We start from the raw sequence: 18,639 nt of genomic DNA, 5'->3' as shown, positions 1-18,639 counted from the left end.
GCGACTAACTTAACTGGCAATACAAAATAAATGGCAACTTAGCTCGAATTAGTTTAATTCTGAATTAAATTTTAATTTCGCTTTATGTAAACCAACCCTAAATCTGCGTAAGAAAAAGTCTAAGGTATCTTAAGAGTAAGGTTATTACGAAGTTGGAAATATGCTTTTTTGACCTTAACCTGAAGTTTATGTTTAATTGAACATTGAAATAACGGGTCCTAAATGTTCAAATTTTATTCGAATTCATAATTTATAAAATGTCAGGAAATTACATTGGCAAAATGATAGTAGATATTGTGAACCGTTGAATTTCGAGTTTCCTTCAAAATTTTGAGATTCAAAACAAAATGCTAATTATTCTAAGCCTTCTAATTTTGTAGGATAACTGATAACTTGTAAAAGTTCTAAACAGAATTCTATATATTATTGAAAATCAGAATTTTAAGCTGCAAATTAGAACTGCATTTTCAAGCCACAATATTGAAACGGAAAGCCAGAATTTTATAATTTTGATGTCAAAATTTTGCGTTTTCAAAATGTAACATTTAAATAAGTACCTTTTAATTTTGAACGAAATGATAACTAACTTATGATGTCAAAATTTTGTGTTTTTAAAATGTAACATATAAATAAGTACCTTTTAATTTTGAACGAAATGATAACTAAATTCAATTTAAATTCTGAACGTTTTAGTTTTGTCCGAATCACATCACAGTACCTCTATATAAAAAGGCCGAATTTCTACTCAAAAAGCAGATTTCTAAAACAAAAAGTTGAATATCAACAAACTTCAAAAACAAAAAGTAAAACTAAATAAAAACGGAATTTTAGATTTTTAACGTCGAAACGCGAGTAATTTCATACATCTTCTAATTTTGTCCGTTCGTAGAAGTCGGAATTTCGAGTTTGGAATCAAAATTTCAAACTGCAGAATTAGACATATTTTTAGACAAAAAATTTGAAACAAAAAAAAAGAAAGTTCATATAGAAATCAGAGTGTAGGAAAAAAAATAGTTATATTAGTAACAGAAAAAAAATTGGATCTTCAATACTGCAAACTTGTAGCTAGTAAAAGTTTCAAGACTTCAAATTTTAATTAGGGTAAAGGTTGGAATTCTGTATGTCATTTCATTATGTACACATGCCAGACGCAAAGCAGACACGTATAATACGTAATTTAAACTTACAGAAATAGTGAAACTGTAAAATAATTTTTACAGAAAAAGAACAAAAAACATCCTAGTTATTATTATTAATTACAATGAATGGCAATTTTGCCATTTGTGTAGATATTAATAAATAATAATAAATAAAAATAATTTAATTTTAACTTAATCCCCAACTGGGCCCACTTTCCGGCCAAATCTCACCCCTGATTTCCAGTACTCGGCGACCCCCGAACCAACCAAAACCCCGCCCTCCTCACCATCAGCATTCTGTTTTTCCGATGGCATAATGTCATCGCCGAACGCGTCCAAAAAGAGCACCCGGACTGGTCCGACGAGGACGTCTTCCAACGCACGAGACGCATCGTCGTCGCCACCGTCCAAAACATCATCGCTTATGAATACATCCCAGCATTCCTAGGCCAACCACTCCCGGAATACTCCGGGTACAAACAAGACGTCCATCCCGGAGTCACACACGTATTTCAAAGCGCGGCTTTTCGTTACGGCCATTCCCTGATCCCTCCCGGACTTTATCGAAGAGACGGTGAATGCAACTTCGAGGAGTCTCCGATGGGATTAAGGCTCTGCGCCACGTGGTGGGACTCCAATGTGAGTGGTTAAAGAATTTTGTCATCTATTCATAATAAAGTTTCCAACATAAATAATGAATGTTCAGTTTAAAAATTAGGCTTATTATTTGAAGACTGTATGTACAGTCAAAAGATTTGAAAATGAGCAGGTGTCATAACTCATGACGCAAATCTAGCAGTGTCATTCGTTGCTGCTATGTAACTGCAACCCGCGCAAATTTGCGATCAAACTTGAAATCAGGCCCCTTATTCTTTTTCTAGGTGTATGTGAATTTCTTCACAATTTTTCTACCTTTTTTGTAATTAAAATTAATTAATTAAGAATATTAATATTTATAAATGTATGAAATTTTATTGTTTCTAGTGTTATTCTAAAACAACGATGCTTGAATAATGATTTCGAGCAAAAAATTTTTATTCCAAAATAAAGTTTAATTACATCTAAGCATCACTTGTTTTTAGAGGCCACAAGAAATAATAATAAATTTCTTGCAGCTACTTAATAGTAATTAATTAATTACTAATAACAAATTAATATTAATTAATTTATATGGAATTGTAGAAAAATTATGAAAAAAGTTCACTGTCATCAAAAATACAAAGTACTCAGCATATGCTAAATTCCGAGCAATTAATATTTTTTGACATATAGTAAAAATATACTAAAATATACTCATTCTGTATAAATTTATTCTTATTTAAACAATACCTAATTTTTTGAAACAACCGACATTTTTGTTTTCTGTTTTTGAAACTATTTATACTCCTTTAAACTTTTTGAGAATAAAAAAAAGAAATAAAAAATAAAAAAACAAACTAACCGATAGTTAATTACACACTAAAAGCTTTGTCATTTTGTTCTTGGTTATTGTTTTTTAAATAATTTGCATAAAAACACTTAATATGAAACAGAAAGACAAATCCCTTTGTGCAAAATAATGATTAACTTTTTTAACTTTTTATTTTATTTTTTTTGTTTTTCTTTGCATTTAATCTTTGTACATTTACCAGAAATATAAAGAAGTATACAATACACAAAAACATTAGTTGTCATAAATGTTAGTATGATGTAAAAATATTGCATTTGCGAAAATAAAAAAGCCATATTCGATGTTACTTTGAAAAATAATTTATAACAAAGACATGATTTCGCTGTTAAAAATCAATTCGCGATGAGGGCATAAATCAAAGTATTCTATTATTCCAGTTTGATCACGTGATCAGTTAAACCGACGTTTGATTGCAATCAATTTAATAACTTGTTATTGAGATTCAGGCTAAGGTCCGGTTTATAGAAAGCTTCATCAAATTTTAATTCGTTGTTAAAAATTAACTACGCGAATAGACCAATCAAATTGGCTCAATTTTGTCACGTGATCCGTTAATCACACATTTAATTGCGAATTAAATTAATGACGTTTCTATAAACCGGTCCTTAATCTTTTCGAAACTTTTTAACTTTTGAGGCTTTGAAATTTCAGCTAAATTATTTTTAAAAAAGCTGAACTTCCGGAACTATGAGAAATAGGTACCAAGTTTAAAATTTAAACTAGTAATCACCCAAATTGGACTTTTAAATCTGCATTTTTGAACTGATGTGCAAAACGTAGCCAAGTTGTTGTTATTCATCTGTCAAATTTTTTGATATATATTCGTCAATTTTTCTCTCGAAATTTGCAGGCCATAGCTCTTCAATCCTTTGCGATAAGAACTAAAAGTTCGAAAAATCTTCTAAAGTAGCACTAGATTGTCATCTGTCACATTTCAAGGCTAGTATGTTTTTAGGAAATGATCAAAAAGGGCAAGTTACAAAAGCAATAAGAAATGTAAAAAAATTATATTAGAACGTTCAGCTTTTATAGCCGGGGTTCGTTTATAGAAGCATCATTTTCAAATTGTATGACTGTACATAAATTTATTCAGGTTGATTCTTAAATCGACCGACAAAATTTTATCACATCTTTCGAATGATAAGTAGAGATGATCTGTACGATATTTACGTTTTATTTTGTAGGAGTAGAAACCCCTTAATCCATACTAGTTACGGCGCACATGAGTTTGAATTAGTTGTATTCGAAAAAAATGTGCTCGTTTTTATTGATAATACAGTGATCAATGATCACTGATCATTTTCATCAATTGTACAAAAGCTACTACGAACTCATCAGTGGCGTACCTCGCTTTATCTCCAATATAACTTAAAAAAATATTTCGAAAACGGTTTTACAAAGAATTTTTTTACTATATTCCTAGCACGAACTCATTTGATACAAAGAATGGTTGAATTTTGTCGGTCTATTTAAAAATCACGCTATTGTAATAGATAGATCCATCATTTTGAGAAGAATATTTTTTCAAGGATGTATTAATTAGCCACTCTTTGGAGAAGCTCTTAATGGGAATGGCATCCCAGTTGGCTGAACGTGAAGATTCAGTTTTGTGTTCAGACGTCAGAGACAAGTTATTCGGTCCGATGGAGTTCTCCAGACGAGATTTGGGAGCTTTGAACATAATGCGTGGCAGAGACAACGGCCTCCCTGACTACAACACAATCCGTGCCTATTACGGCTTGCCAAAAATAAAAAAATGGGCCGACATCAACCCGAAATTATTCGAAGAAAAACCAGAATTGTTGCGAGCACTTGTCTCTGCTTACGCCAACAACATCAACAACATTGACGTTTATGTTGGAGGCATGTTGGAGAGTTATGGGGGACCTGGGGAACTCTTCACCACCGTCATCAAGGAGCAGTTTGCGCGACTCCGAGACTCGGATAGGTTTTGGTTCGAGAACGAGGGCAATGGGTAAAAGGGGTGAGGGCAAGAATTTTCGTATAAAGTTAAGTGAAGATTTTCAGGATTTTTACCAGAGAGGAGATTGCGAGTTTGAGGAAAGTCACGCTGTGGGATGTTATTGTGAATAGTACGAACATCGCGCCAAATCATATCCAGAAAAATGTGTTTTTCTGGATGAATGGGGATCCCTGCCCGCAGCCGATGCAGCTGAATACGTCCCTGATGGAGCCGTGTAAAATTCTGAATGGATACGATTATTTCGAGGTAAGTTAATTAATTAATGGTTGGGCAACAATTTAGTTTGATAAACAAATTAGTGCGCTGTATTTCCTGATTAAAAAATGTCAGCTATAAAAAACTCATAAAACGGAATTAAGTGGATTATTTTTGTAGTTTTTTTTAGTACTATTAATAGCTCTACTAAAATTTAATGTTTACAACAATCAATAGGCCAATTTTTCGAAAAAATAGTGAGAGATAAAATAGGTAGTTAATCGTAGGTATTAATTATTACACAAAAAAACTGAAATAAATTTGGAAATTTCATTGTATTTTATTCTCATCAAGGACCATAATTTCTTATACACAACAGTTTTACGTCCAAATCACCAAGTTTGAAAATTTAGAAATGTAATATAATGAAATGACACAGCAGAAATAAAAAAATATTGAACTTGAAAAATTAAAAATATAAGAGTTCAAAAAAACAGAAAATAGAACAAGAATATCAGGTCGTATAATATACATACGCAATACAGAATAAAGTGCATTCGATATCGATTACAGAAAAACAAGTTTCGAGAATAAAAAAATCGCAAAAGCAAAAAACCGAAAACAGCTTTTTGTAAAAATAGTTAATTGTGACAGTAAAAAAAAATTCTATACAAAAAAACCAGAAAAATTTCAGTTAGTTGACCACTATTTTAGTTTATAAACAGCCAAGAGCCAAAAATCTTCTAGTTTCAGATTAAGAACATTTATGATTTTGACTTAGTTGTGGCATTCCTCTGTTATTTGTGATAAAAATATTGCTGGAGTGGAGGAATTTTTTTTTTGAAAACCGCATTATTATTATTGGTTCTATAATGTACCAAATGAACAAACAAAAGACATTTTTATGTTTTTTTCTAAACTGCTACCTAAAATTTCAGAGTAGCTCTTACGATATTTTTTGTAACTCTTCAGATTGATGCTTTTGCTCTTGTTTTTTGTTATTTGACGAACAAACAACCCAAAGGGCATTTAAAAATATTGTCTAATTTTCAAATTGAGATTTTTTTAATTACGATTTAAATTTTCTTTAAAAAGGCTATAGTTGTAAAATTTGGAAGACTGATAGTTCACAACTTAGTTAATTAATAAACAGCCAAAAAGGGCTTCTAGGAAACTTTTATAATTTTAGATTTTTTTTTATTTTTGACTGCCCTTTTCTTTCAAGTCATAACCGTTGTGATTTAATATTACTGTTGCAGTAGAGTAATAATGATATTTATTGTATTAGAATATTTAAAATTGCAACGTAATTGTCGCCTCAATTATCAATGTATCAAATGGATATGGAGAAGAAAAAAATATTTTCAGGATTATAATTTTTTAAATTTTGTTATTTTTACTTGGTATTTGCGACTTAAAATTTCAAAGCAATGTTCCAAAACAATTTTTTTAAACTCTTAAAATTGCTTCTTTTTTCCCTTCTTCGCTAAATCAGAAAAGTACAACAATATTTTAAAATATCCTGTACCCTGCAGTTACAAAGTTTGTTTTTTTTAATTAGGTATAGCTGTTATTTTTTTTTCAACACCTATTTTTCATGATTTTTTGTGGAATTTATTGGGCAATTGATATTAAATTCTGACGAGAAGTGAAATTTGACGAGAAAAAAGAAATTTGAGTAATCCAAAAACCCAATTAAAAAACATAATAGCCTTTTATTAAAAACAAGATAACAAAAATGATAGCAATTACCGGTTTCCGGTACAATTGAAAATATTTTCGTTCAACGAGACCTAATGGATTATTACTTTTTTTTTTAATTGATATGACAATATTTATAATGGGAGGAAAGTACAAAATAAATTGGTAAATTAAAATGAAAAATATTTTGTTTTGGTACAAATGCTGGAACAGGTCAATTTTTTTTTAAAAATTACACCATTCCCAATTAAATCTTTGATTTTTGAGTAATTACTCAAAAAGAATACGGTCACTGAAACATTTTAAATGGAATAAACCAATAATTTATTTAGGATTTAGACGTATTGACAAATGCTTTAATAATTGTCAAAGTGGAATATCAACAAATAACATTGTTATTTTCAAAACGAATAGCTTAAAAAAATTTAATATCAACAAATAACAAACAATGAAATTCAAATATTTAAGAACAAAAAAAATTCCTTATTAATACAATACAATTTTCAAAGTGCCATCTATCAACTTCTTGGCAATGAACATACACGTGAAAAAACTTTTCTTGTACAATTTGTCCTTAATTTCACTTCAAAAAAATTAATGCGCTGTTGCAAAATTCTAATGTGAACTGAAATGAGATATATTAAGATTTATGTTCTTAAATAACATTTAATATTTTCATATTGTCATTTCGATAATTAAAAGATCTACGCTGAGGTTTTTGTTTTAACGAACATCGCATGACACACATACCATTATTAATCCGATGTTCAATCTTAGTTCACTGTAAGTAAATCAAAATATTCAAAAAAAAGCAGAGGTTCCCATTTAAGAAAAATGTCAATAATTTTGTTGAAGATAACGCAGAAGCTTTGAAAAGATTTAAAAAACAGTAGTATACTGTATTGCTTCCGAAATGTTCTTTTAGTTGAGGTGTCACTTGACATACCGTTAGATTTGAAAAAAAGTTGAAAGTGACTCTGCATTTTAAAAAGTAGATAAACAAAAACCATGTGCGCCAAATGGTGAACAAGAAAAACACTTGACTTGTTTAAAAAAAACACCAATTTTCAAAATAATGAATTGGTTTCTTTCATTGGCATCATACTGTATATGGGTTGAACATATTACTTTTTTTTACAAAAATAAAAGTTACAATGGTGCGAATACCAAACTGAAACACCCAGTATATGTGAAGTATAATAATGAATGATCAATGAGCTAATGAAATGCTTTCTAAATTAATACCTCGAATTTAGTATTTTATGGTAAAAAATAAAAAAAAACATTCCGAGTTACATACATTAAAACTAGGACGGTAGCGTATTTCAGACCAAATTTAGCAGAATCTAAATATAATGAGTTTCTGTTTCAGTTAATATTGTAATTTTTGGCCTGATTTTGGTAATATCTTATAAAATTAAATTTCCAAATCGTGCGTATTTTCAGTGAAAAGTATTTAAATTCGGGCGAAAATAACATATTTCAGTTAAAAAAAGACATTCGAAAAACGAGAAAAAAATTCAAAATCATTTCCAGATTTTAGAGCACTTTTGTTCATATAAAACCAATTTTTAGGGCAACGAATTAGTCTACATCTACGCTTGTGTCTTCCTGGCCTTCGTGCCAATCCTGTGCGCTGGCGCCGGCTACGGCGTCGTCAAACTCCAAAACCGGCGCCGTCGCCGCCTCAAAATCAAACAAGAGGAACTCCGCAACTGCGTCGAGGGCAAACTCCCCGTGGACACAATGATCGTCCAAGAGTGGCTCCACGCCAACCACAAACGCCTCGTCAAAATCAAATTCGGCCCCGAAATCGCCATCCACATCATGGGCCGAAAAGGCGAAAAACTCCGAACCGTCAACTTCAAAAACACCGAAACGGTCTACGTCGAAATCTCCGTCGAACTGACCAATCAAAAGAAACCAATGCTCCTGATCCGGGTCCCACGTGACCACGACCTCGTCATCGAACTAGATTCAATCGGATCCCGGAAAAAGTTCCTCACAAAACTGGAACTCTTCCTAACTTCGAATAAAAAATCCCTGATTATCACAGAAGTCGTGCGCGAAATCATGCTGGCGAAGGCGGAGACGAGCGAGCGGAGACAGAAAAAGCTGGAGCACTTCTTCAGGGAGGCGTACGCTTTGACCTTCGGGCTGAGACCCGGGGAGCGGCGTCGCAGGTCCGACGCCAGCGTCGACGGCGAGGTGGTGACCGTGATGAGGACCTCGCTCACCAAAAGCGAGTTCGCCAGCGCCCTGGGGATGAAGCACGACGCGGTCTTCGTGAAGAAGATGTTCAATATTGTGGATAAAGACGGCGATGGGCGCATCTCCTTCCAGGAGTTTCTGGACACTGTGGTGTTGTTTTCCAGAGGAAAGACCGACGATAAGTTGAGGATCATCTTCGACATGTGCGATAACGACGGGAATGGGGTTATCGACAAGGAGGAGTTGTCGGAGATGTTGAGGTCGTTGGTGGAGATTGCGAGGACGACGAGTTTGAGCGACGATCACGTCACGGAGTTGATTGAGGGGATGTTCCAGGTTTGGGGTTGGGGGTGTTTGTGGGGGATGTTATTGTTTGGTTTGTAGGATGCGGGGTTACAGCATAAGCATTTTTTGACGTATAATGACTTCAAGGAGATGATGAAGGAGTATAAAGGGGAGTTCGTCGCGATTGGGTTGGATTGTAAGGGGGCCAAACAGAACTTTTTGGACACTTCCACCAATGTTGCAAGGTAAGGAAGAAAAAGTTTTTCTCGAATTATTTATCGATGTTTCTTTAAAAAATAGTATAAAATATCTACTAAACATAAAACAATAAAAGAAAACAAAAAAGATAAAATGTAATTAAAGTTTACAAAATAAAAATCTGTAGAATACAGAGGAAAATTGCAAAGTTGTGTTCAGAACACTAATTACAATAAATAAATAAAATAACGAAATAGCAGCTGAACAATTTATGTACATACAACTACGGACTGGTAATGTGAGATGCAGGATCGTGTGCAAGATTTAACTAAGAAGGTATAAACAGTAGGTATAAGAAGGTTAAAGAAATTCACACTCGATAAAATACCAAAAAATGTATAAAATGAAATTATAGAATTAAGAAAATAAAGAAAAAATCTCCAAAGATTAATTTAATCTTTAGTTAATTTTTATTTTTAGTTAATTTTTAATTAGTATATCTATGAAAGACTGAATTGGAAAAACTATTGCCCAAGTAGGTATTGATTACAAAAACATAATGCATAATAAAAAAATGATAAAACCGTAGAACACAAGATTCTTAGTCAGTCTAAAAACACAGAAGTAATAAGGTACAGAATATTGCAGCATTCAGAATGAAAATTTTACATAGGTGATAAAATGTAGTAGGTACTACACAAAAGAAAAAATTAGAAAGCGAAAATAAAAGTTTACTTTAAACTCGAGTTTAAAGCTCGGTTTTAAGTAATAATTCTCACATAACATTAAAATATTCACTAGTCGAAACTTTATGATTTCTAGTGTTATTCTAAAACATAACGATGCCTAAATTAGATTTTGAGTAAAAAAAAACTGTAATAATCAATTGTGGGATTACACTGTATGACAAACAGGCTTCTAAAACAGAAAGTATACGAAAAGCTTATGGAAATGAATGTGAAATCATAAAACAGAGATTAGATAATTAAGAACAAGACTTTGTATTCTGTGAAGCGATATTCTTGATTTTTGGTGAAAACAATGCTCAAAAAAGAGCTTTTAAAGCTTTCACCGTAAAAAACATGAACCAAAGATACCGAATCGAAATAAAAAAACAAATAAAAAGTTAGGAAAGATAAGTGAAATATATCTAATTTGTTATATTGAAGAAAAATACAAAAATTACCAGATAAATTACACAGGCATTACAAAATACAAAAACTAAACGAAAAACTGACAGAAAACAATTGAAAGAGCTTTTCCACCGTAAAAAACATGAACCAAAGATACGGGATCAAAATAAGAAAACAAATAAAAAGTTAGGAAACCTCAGTGAAATATATCTAGTTTGTTATATTGAAGAAAAATACAAAAATAACCAGATAAATTACACAGGCATTATAAAATACAAAAACTAAACGAAAAACTGACAGAAAACAGTTGAAAATGACTCTGTAGTTATATAGTACATAAACTAGAAAGCTCAGAAACCTGGATAAAAGAAAAAAAATACCGAAAACAAAAAAAAACCAGAAGAAAAAATACAATAATGACAACATGCCGATTTTTTTTCACTTTACTTTAGAAAGAGTGAAAAAAATTCAAAGTGATGTGATTGCAGAATTTTTTGCAGAAAAATATAACAAAATGAAAAGTCCCGACAAACGCCAACACATTTTTTTTGTTCCATTCCGTATAAGACTTGTTTATTTTTGCAGAAAACAAAGCTTATCAAAAGAATTTACTAGGGAAAAAAATTATAAACCATGGATAAGAATAAAAAAATATAATTATAAACGGGAACTAAACTAGAAAGTTCAAAATGGAAATAGAACCAGAATAGAGAAACAAATGACGGAAATAATACATACATAGAATGACAACATGGATACGGAATTTTTTTCAGTCTCATTTAGAAAGAATTGAAAAAATTAAAATGATTAATTTGCAGAAACAACTATAAAATGGTAAATAAAACAGAAAATACCGCCGAAAATACAGGATTCAGCAAAACGAAGAGAACAGAAATAATCAATAATTACTGTATGACAAACACATTGTAAAACAGAAAATACAAAAAGCTTATGAAATAAACTATAAACAAGTATTTTATTCGGTATATTGATATTTTTGATAATATTTTGATGAAAACAATGTGTATAAAAAGGACCATTCTACCAGGAAAAAAATGTAAACCAAAAATTTAAACTAAATGATTCAAAATAGTTTCAATATGGTAAGTTTGCTGAAATAACTTCAAAATGATGAGAAATGATAAATGGGATCTACCTAGAAAAGTACAAAATTTAACAAAACTAAAAATCCCGATAAGGCAAAAATTTTGTTCAAGTTTTAATTCGTTTAGCGATTTTCTTAATTTTTGCAGAAAACAAAGCATATCAAAAAGGCTTTCTAGCGAAAAAAATGATAAACTAAGGATGAAAAGATGTAATTAAGAACGGGAAGTTGGTGAGAAAAAAAAACTGCACATCAAATGCAAATAACAACTTATGAAATTAAAGAAAAGATGACAAAGAAATACAAAAGTAAAAAAAATGATAGTCTGTCATAAATAGTACAAAAATTAGTTCTCGCTTAGGACCAAATTTTGGATTCATTTTATAATCTTAAAACGATAATTAATTGATCTTAATTTCAGTGTAATTATATTTTTAGGATGACTAGTTTTCACATAGAACCGACCCTCGACTCTGAAAAAAACTACCTCGAACTGAAATGGAACTCCCTCACTACATTTCTGGAAGAAAACCGCCAAAACATTTTCTACTTATTTATTTTCTACGTGATAACGATCGCTCTGTTCGTCGAACGCTTCATACGTAAGTGTTGCATTTTGTCGCAACAATTCCTTCCTAATTACGCCAATTACAGACTACTCATTTATGGCCGAACATACCGACTTGCGCCACATAATGGGCGTCGGAATTGCGATAACTCGCGGCTCTGCCGCCTCTTTATCTTTCTGTTACAGCATTTTGTTGCTAACAATGTCCCGGAACCTTCTTACAAAACTGAAAGAATTCTCCATCCAACAATACATTCCGCTCGACACTCACATCCAATTTCACAAAATCGCAGCTTGCACAGCACTGTTTTTTTCACTGTTACACACCGTTGGCCACATTGTCAACTTTTACCACGTCTCGACACAACCGCTCGAAAATTTGAGATGTCTCACAAACGAGGTGCGATTTCCCTCGGATTATAAACCAGGAATCACATTTTGGTTGTTCCAAACAATAACAGGTGATGCGACAAGTCTACTTCTTCACACGAGACAAAAACGTTTTTTTCAGGTCTTACAGGAGTCTTCTTGTTTGTGATAATGAGCATCATTATAGTATTCGCTCACCCGACAATCAGGAAAAAGGCCTACAACTTTTTTTGGGCCACACATAATCTCTATATAATTTTGTACATCCTGTGTCTTATTCACGGACTTGCGAGACTCACAGGGGCCCCCAGATTTTGGCTATTTTTCATGGGCCCTGGAACTATTTACATTCTTGATAAAGTAATTTTTGAAATTGGAAAATTGGTGAAATTAAAAAAAAAAAATTCTAGGTCGTGAGCTTACGCACCAAATACATTCCCTTGGATGTGATCGAAACCGAGCTTTTACCATCCGACGTGATAAAAATAAAATTTTACAGGCCACCCAATTTGAAGTATTTGTCAGGACAATGGGTCCGTTTAGCTTGTACTGCCTTCAAAAGTCACGAATTTCACTCGTTTACACTGACTTCGGCACCTCATGAAAACTTTCTCTCGTGTCATATTAAAGCCCAAGGTAAGTAAATAACTATTTTTTAGAATTATTACATTCTTTAACGTGTTTGTGTTGAGTAAGTAATATTTTTAACATTTTTAAAGCATTGTGGGTACTTATTTTTCTAAGGTTGGCAACAATCAAAACCACTCACGTATCATTAAGAAACAGTAAAGGAAACTATAAAAACGACAGAGTTTGTAAAAAAATAAGTAAAACAATATAAATGTTATGTAAAAAACGTCATACAGAACACAGAAAGTTAATTTTACAGAATAAAGTAATAAGAAATCGGAATGTAAAGTTTTTGGGATACAGACTAGGCACAGTCTACCAAATAGGTACAAGTAATTATAAGAATACAGGACTTTAAAAAATATTTTGTTTTATCTATTTTTTTAAATGACATCCCGTGTAGCGATGTTCTTGGTTTTTAAATAAAACAACGATTTTCAAAAGGGTTTTTAATTCGTAAAAAATGAACCAGTAATTCCTGCTCCTTAATACATTTTTTGTTTATCAAAAAATCTTTACAACACTAACATTATTTTCATTCCGGGTAGAAACTTTCTTTAATTTTGAAGAAAACGAACTTTAACAAAAAGGCTTTGGATTGTAAGAAAATGTTTGTTAAATTTTCGTAAAAAACAAAGTTTATAAAAAAAATTTTACACATAAATTAACGATATTATTTCTTACGAAATATTACTAATATTTCTTACGACCTATTTTTTTTTCTTCAGAAGTCATTCCCGTTGCGATTTATTTGATTTTTCCAGAAAACGAAGCTTATCAAAAATTTTTTTCTCATAAAAAATTATGACACGGCAATAACTAGTTAGGGCCTTATAAACTTTTTCATTTTTTCAAAAACCTTGGCAGAACAAACTTTTCTTTTAAATGTCATTTTGTCATGCGATTTACTTCATTTTTGCAAAAATGAAAGCTTAACAAAAGAACTATTCACTGTAAAAAAATTATAAAGCAACAACACACCTTAATAGCTTAATAAATTTTTTAGTTTTCTCAAAAAACTTAGCACAAACATAATGTTTTCAAGTGTCTTCCGTGAAGCAATTTTCTTTATTTTTGCAGAAAACAAAGCTTATTAAAACGGCTTTTGACCGTAAAAACATTATAAAGAACAATCATTTCTTAATTAATTTGTTTCTTTTCTCAAAAACCCTGATAAAAAAACAAGTTTTATCATGTCTAGCGATTTTTTTCTTCGTAGAACACAAAGCTTATCTGAAGGGTAGAAAGCTACCGTAAAAAATGATGAACCAAGAATTCAAAATATTAAAAACAATTAAGGAAAACATAATACGGATTGTTTATAAAAAAGCACGATCTCAGGTGGTTCTGGAATTTCAATTTTTTAGTACCTACTACGATCCTACATTCATTTATAGACAGACTGAATAATTAAGACCGCGAAGTTAAAAGAAAAAGAAAAAATGTAAACAAAATAAAAAACATAACATATAAATAATTTACATACAATAATTATTAAATGTTAGTTGTTACATAAAAATCAAGCAAAAAAATTCCGAAAAAAGAAACATTAAAAAAAAATGAGATTTACAGAAAATTGATCGAAAACAATTCAAACTAGACAGAAAATATAAATTTTATGGGATTAGGAAGATAATTTAAGAAATACAGAATCGACCACAGAGCATAACATCTATGTAGAAAACACAAAAAAGGTCGATAGAATAGGAAAATCTACAAAATGCTGTATCGCATGAAATCTGGATTGTAAATAGTTTATTGGATGCAACAATGCAGAGTTCACAGTTTGTGGGATAAAATGGAATATCCACAGGATAAAGATTAAATTAAAAATATTCAGAATCTATTTTTATGAGTTTTTAAATGTTCCGACCTCAAATAAAATTTTATTGCTCAATTAATTGAAAACGTAAAGACCTTCATCATGACATTTATTCAATTCCGAACATTTCAGGTCCTTGGACGTGGAAACTCCGAAACTACTTCGACCCCTCAAACTACAACCCGGAAGACCAGCCAAAAATCCTCCTCGAAGGCCCCTTCGGTGGAGGCAACCAGGACTGGTACAAATTCGAGGTCGCTGTCATGGTTGGCGGCGGAATCGGGGTAACCCCCTACGCCTCCATCCTAAATGACCTAGTTTTCGGCACTTCCACAAACCGATACTCGGGAGTAGCGTGCAAAAAAGTACACTTTTGCGCTCAGTTTTTGCCTCGAATAATTGACAAATTCCAGGTTTACTTTTTATGGATTTGTCCGTCACACAAACACTTCGAATGGTTCATTGACGTGTTGCGCGATGTTGAGAAAAAAGATGTCACCAATGTCTTAGAGATTCACATTTTCATTACGCAATTCTTCCATAAGTTTGATTTGAGAACAACAATGTTGGTGAGTCGGTTTTTGCAATAGTGAAAACGAGGTTTTGACAAGGAATAATTTGCAGTACATTTGCGAAAATCACTTCCAACGGCTTTCGAAAACCTCGATCTTTACCGGGCTGAAGGCAGTCAATCACTTTGGACGCCCCGACATGACTTCGTTTCTCAAATTCGTCCAAAAGAGGCACAGTTATGTAAGTGTTACTTCGAAATACATAAATAAATTTGCGTTCCAGAAAAGGTCTTGTCTACTGTTTTTACTATATCTTATAAACTAATAATCACAAAAATTCAGCGCATGCATTTTTAATTAATTAACTACATATTATTAGGTAGTTGGTGCAAAAAATTATTTCTTGTGTTAGAACAAGCGATGCTCAATTGTTGTTATGTGTAAAAAATAATTAATTACAAGTCAAAATAATAATACACGTAATTTTGGAGATAAGAACAATTTTATTAACAAGTTTTTGCACAAAAATTCTGGTAGTCGTAAAATTTTTATTATTTAGTACTATATGCTTATATTCATATTTTAAGTTTTATTGATATCAATATTTTTAATTTATAATTAATTTTAATTTTGTGGAAATGGAAAAAAATTCTGAAAAAAGTAGGAATAGCAAACGCTGATTCAGTGCGACTATTAGTTTTTTAATTAGAGTCAAGAATACATATTTAGCGAACTCTCCCAACACTCAGTATAATAAATCAGACAATAGCCCTTTAGATCAAAATTTTGGGAGATAAATGCTTGAATTTTTGGTTAAATAAGCGTGAAGTACCTATTTCTTAGAAACGTTGAGTCAAAAAATAAAAAAACTAGGTATAGATATGTTACCTTCCATTTATATCATGAGATCGAAAATGTATTCAATTAGAGCAAGCCATGAAAGTGTAGTGTAACTTTAGCTACATGTTTTGCTTTGTAAAAGTAGCATAAAACAACATAACCACTAGTGCGGCTGTAAATAAACGTCTAAATTGTGCCTAAAGTTCAGCAGAAACAGCTTGCTCTAATTCAGAACAATTTCGATCTCATTGTGTAACCGTAATATTTTTTAATAAGAGAGATATTAAGTTGCGTTGTCTTAGCTGCATCACCCAATATACAAATTACTCACTACTTTTTTTTATTTAATATCCAAATGCCTTTGTGTCAAAGTTTTCTAGAATGACTCTTTTGCCATAAACAAACCTTTTTTTTTCTACATTATTTAATAGGTCTTTAGTTTTATTTACTCATTTAAAAAATAAAAAAGAAAATTTGTATTAAAGAAATTGACACTGATTGATCCATATGTATTAAAATGTTATCATCGTTATCAACCAATTAGAACAAAATGATGGTGAAATGTTCGAGATGCGATTTTTTTTTAATGTAAAGAATAACTTTATAGGTATAACTGAGGAGAAATGAGTTCAAATAGGTTTCTGCAATAAGAATTATTTCGATATACGTATGAAATACTCAGCAAGTTCTTTTGAGGAAGAAATTCCCTTTACAGCATTGCTATGACCATGGTTATGCGCTGTTTGATGTTTCTTATAATTTGCAGCTGATTTTTTTTTGTTAGAAATTTTGAAGACCAAAAATGATAAATAAAATTCAACTCATATGTAACATTCAAAGAACATTTTTATTTAGTCTTACATATTTACTTTTTTCATCGATTTTTTTTATTAAATAAGTGGTTCAAAAAGTCCTGAAATCACGTACACTACTGTTTTTCGATTAATGAGTTATAAGCGGCCATGATTAATATTTATATCTGCAGTACAACTGGTTATAACGAAGGCCCAAGGAACTTCAGAATGTTATCGTTACAACCAATGGTTCGTTCTAACCGAACATCATTACGGAGTAATTTTCAAATTAAATGAGTTCTAAAGTTTGAAATTGATATAAGAAATCACGTATTAATCTACTTTATTAAGAAACATACATAATAACGAATAGACATACATATATGATAATATGGCAAATATTCTACTTATTTACTTATTTTTGTTTGTACTTAACAGTTTAGCAGTTTTCGAAATATGTATCATTTCTAAAATCTTTCTACAATATCGAAAAGTTTTCTAGAACATAACAAAAGTGCACGTGCAAACTTTATAAGTTATAAGGTTATAACCGAGACGTAGTACTTTGTCTAAAAATTGGACGTTAAAAGCGACTATTACAATAATCATGTAAGCCAGGATCGTTTGTTCCTTAAAATCAACCCAATTTGTTACTACATGTATTATTTAAAATTTTAAAAGTTTAAAATAAAACGGAATTTTGTTCTTTACTTCCGAGCGTTGGTTAAAAGCCGGATTCGTTATAAACGAGTTCTACTGTATTTAAAAATAATTGAGCAACAAATTCAAACAAGAGGTTGGTGAAACCGCCCTTGATTCATTATTGATTTCATTTTTTATTTAATTTTTTTTTTCTTACTACTAGAAAGATAATGATGTGAATTATATCTAAAACAGAAACAGTGAACAAAAATTGTGTATGTTTTTTTGCTTTAATCCGCATAAAATTTTATAACTAAATGGATATTCGGGAATGAAGACACATTTAATTTTCGTAGATTATTTATTGTCTACGTTTCGCCACCTTTTTGGGGCTTCTTCAGGACAATAAATAGGGAACCATTCGTGAACCGTGACGAGGAACCACTTTGTTGATCGTGAAAACTATAATTATTGTTCTGAAGAAACCCCAAAAAGGTGGCAAAACGTAGACAATAAATAATCTACCAAAATTAAATGTGTCTGCATTCCCGAATATCCAATTAGTTATTAATCATAAAACAGACAATGAACAACAACTTCAATAGAATTTAATGTTTTAAAATTTCTATTCATGACTATTTGTCCTGGCGTTTACCTATTTTAAACTATCTTGCAAACACACTTTAATTTATTTGTTAACCCCTTCGTGGGGGTTGCAAGAACTTTTTTTGAATCGACGTCTTTAATATTTCACGGTAATTCGTAACTTTTTTTATTTGAAGGCTTGGATTTTTGAAAAAATCTAAAAATTGTTTTCAGGTGAGCAAAATCGGGGTTTTCAGTTGCGGCCCGCGTCCCTTGACCAAGAGCGTGATGTCGGCTTGCGACGACGTCAACAAGGGCCGAAAACTGCCCTACTTCATCCACCACTTCGAAAACTTCGGCTAGAAAACCCTTGTGATGTTTTTAGTGCAATTTGTACATAATCTAGTGTTGTCTTAGCTCAATTTTCCTATTTATATGAATTAAAGTAACAAAAAAAAATTGTGTTTGTTTTTCCG

General features: G+C 31.4%; 1 protein-coding gene across 1 annotated transcript in view; it reads left to right on the top strand.

Moving 5' to 3' along the window:
- Duox (Dual oxidase) overlaps positions 1-18,634 on the top strand; it is a 32,006-nt gene extending 13,372 nt beyond the window's left edge. Inside the window, exons 5-17 of the mRNA XM_008193216.3 lie at positions 1,384-1,778; positions 4,119-4,564; positions 4,618-4,819; positions 8,045-9,016; positions 9,065-9,210; positions 11,840-12,003; positions 12,056-12,430; positions 12,481-12,698; positions 12,749-12,974; positions 14,923-15,155; positions 15,204-15,359; positions 15,415-15,543; positions 18,398-18,634. Coding sequence (XP_008191438.2) covers positions 1,384-1,778; positions 4,119-4,564; positions 4,618-4,819; positions 8,045-9,016; positions 9,065-9,210; positions 11,840-12,003; positions 12,056-12,430; positions 12,481-12,698; positions 12,749-12,974; positions 14,923-15,155; positions 15,204-15,359; positions 15,415-15,543; positions 18,398-18,526 — 3,791 coding nt within the window. The 3' untranslated portion in view covers positions 18,527-18,634. The remainder of the gene's footprint in view (positions 1-1,383; positions 1,779-4,118; positions 4,565-4,617; positions 4,820-8,044; positions 9,017-9,064; positions 9,211-11,839; positions 12,004-12,055; positions 12,431-12,480; positions 12,699-12,748; positions 12,975-14,922; positions 15,156-15,203; positions 15,360-15,414; positions 15,544-18,397) is intronic.
- The last annotated feature ends 5 nt before the right edge of the window (positions 18,635-18,639 follow it).

This window comes from Tribolium castaneum, chromosome 1 (genome assembly GCF_031307605.1).
Source record: "Tribolium castaneum strain GA2 chromosome 1, icTriCast1.1, whole genome shotgun sequence".
Lineage (NCBI taxonomy): Eukaryota > Metazoa > Arthropoda > Insecta > Coleoptera > Tenebrionidae > Tribolium > Tribolium castaneum.
Note: the sequence above shows the minus strand (reverse complement) of the source record. Positions and strands in the feature narration are given on the sequence as shown.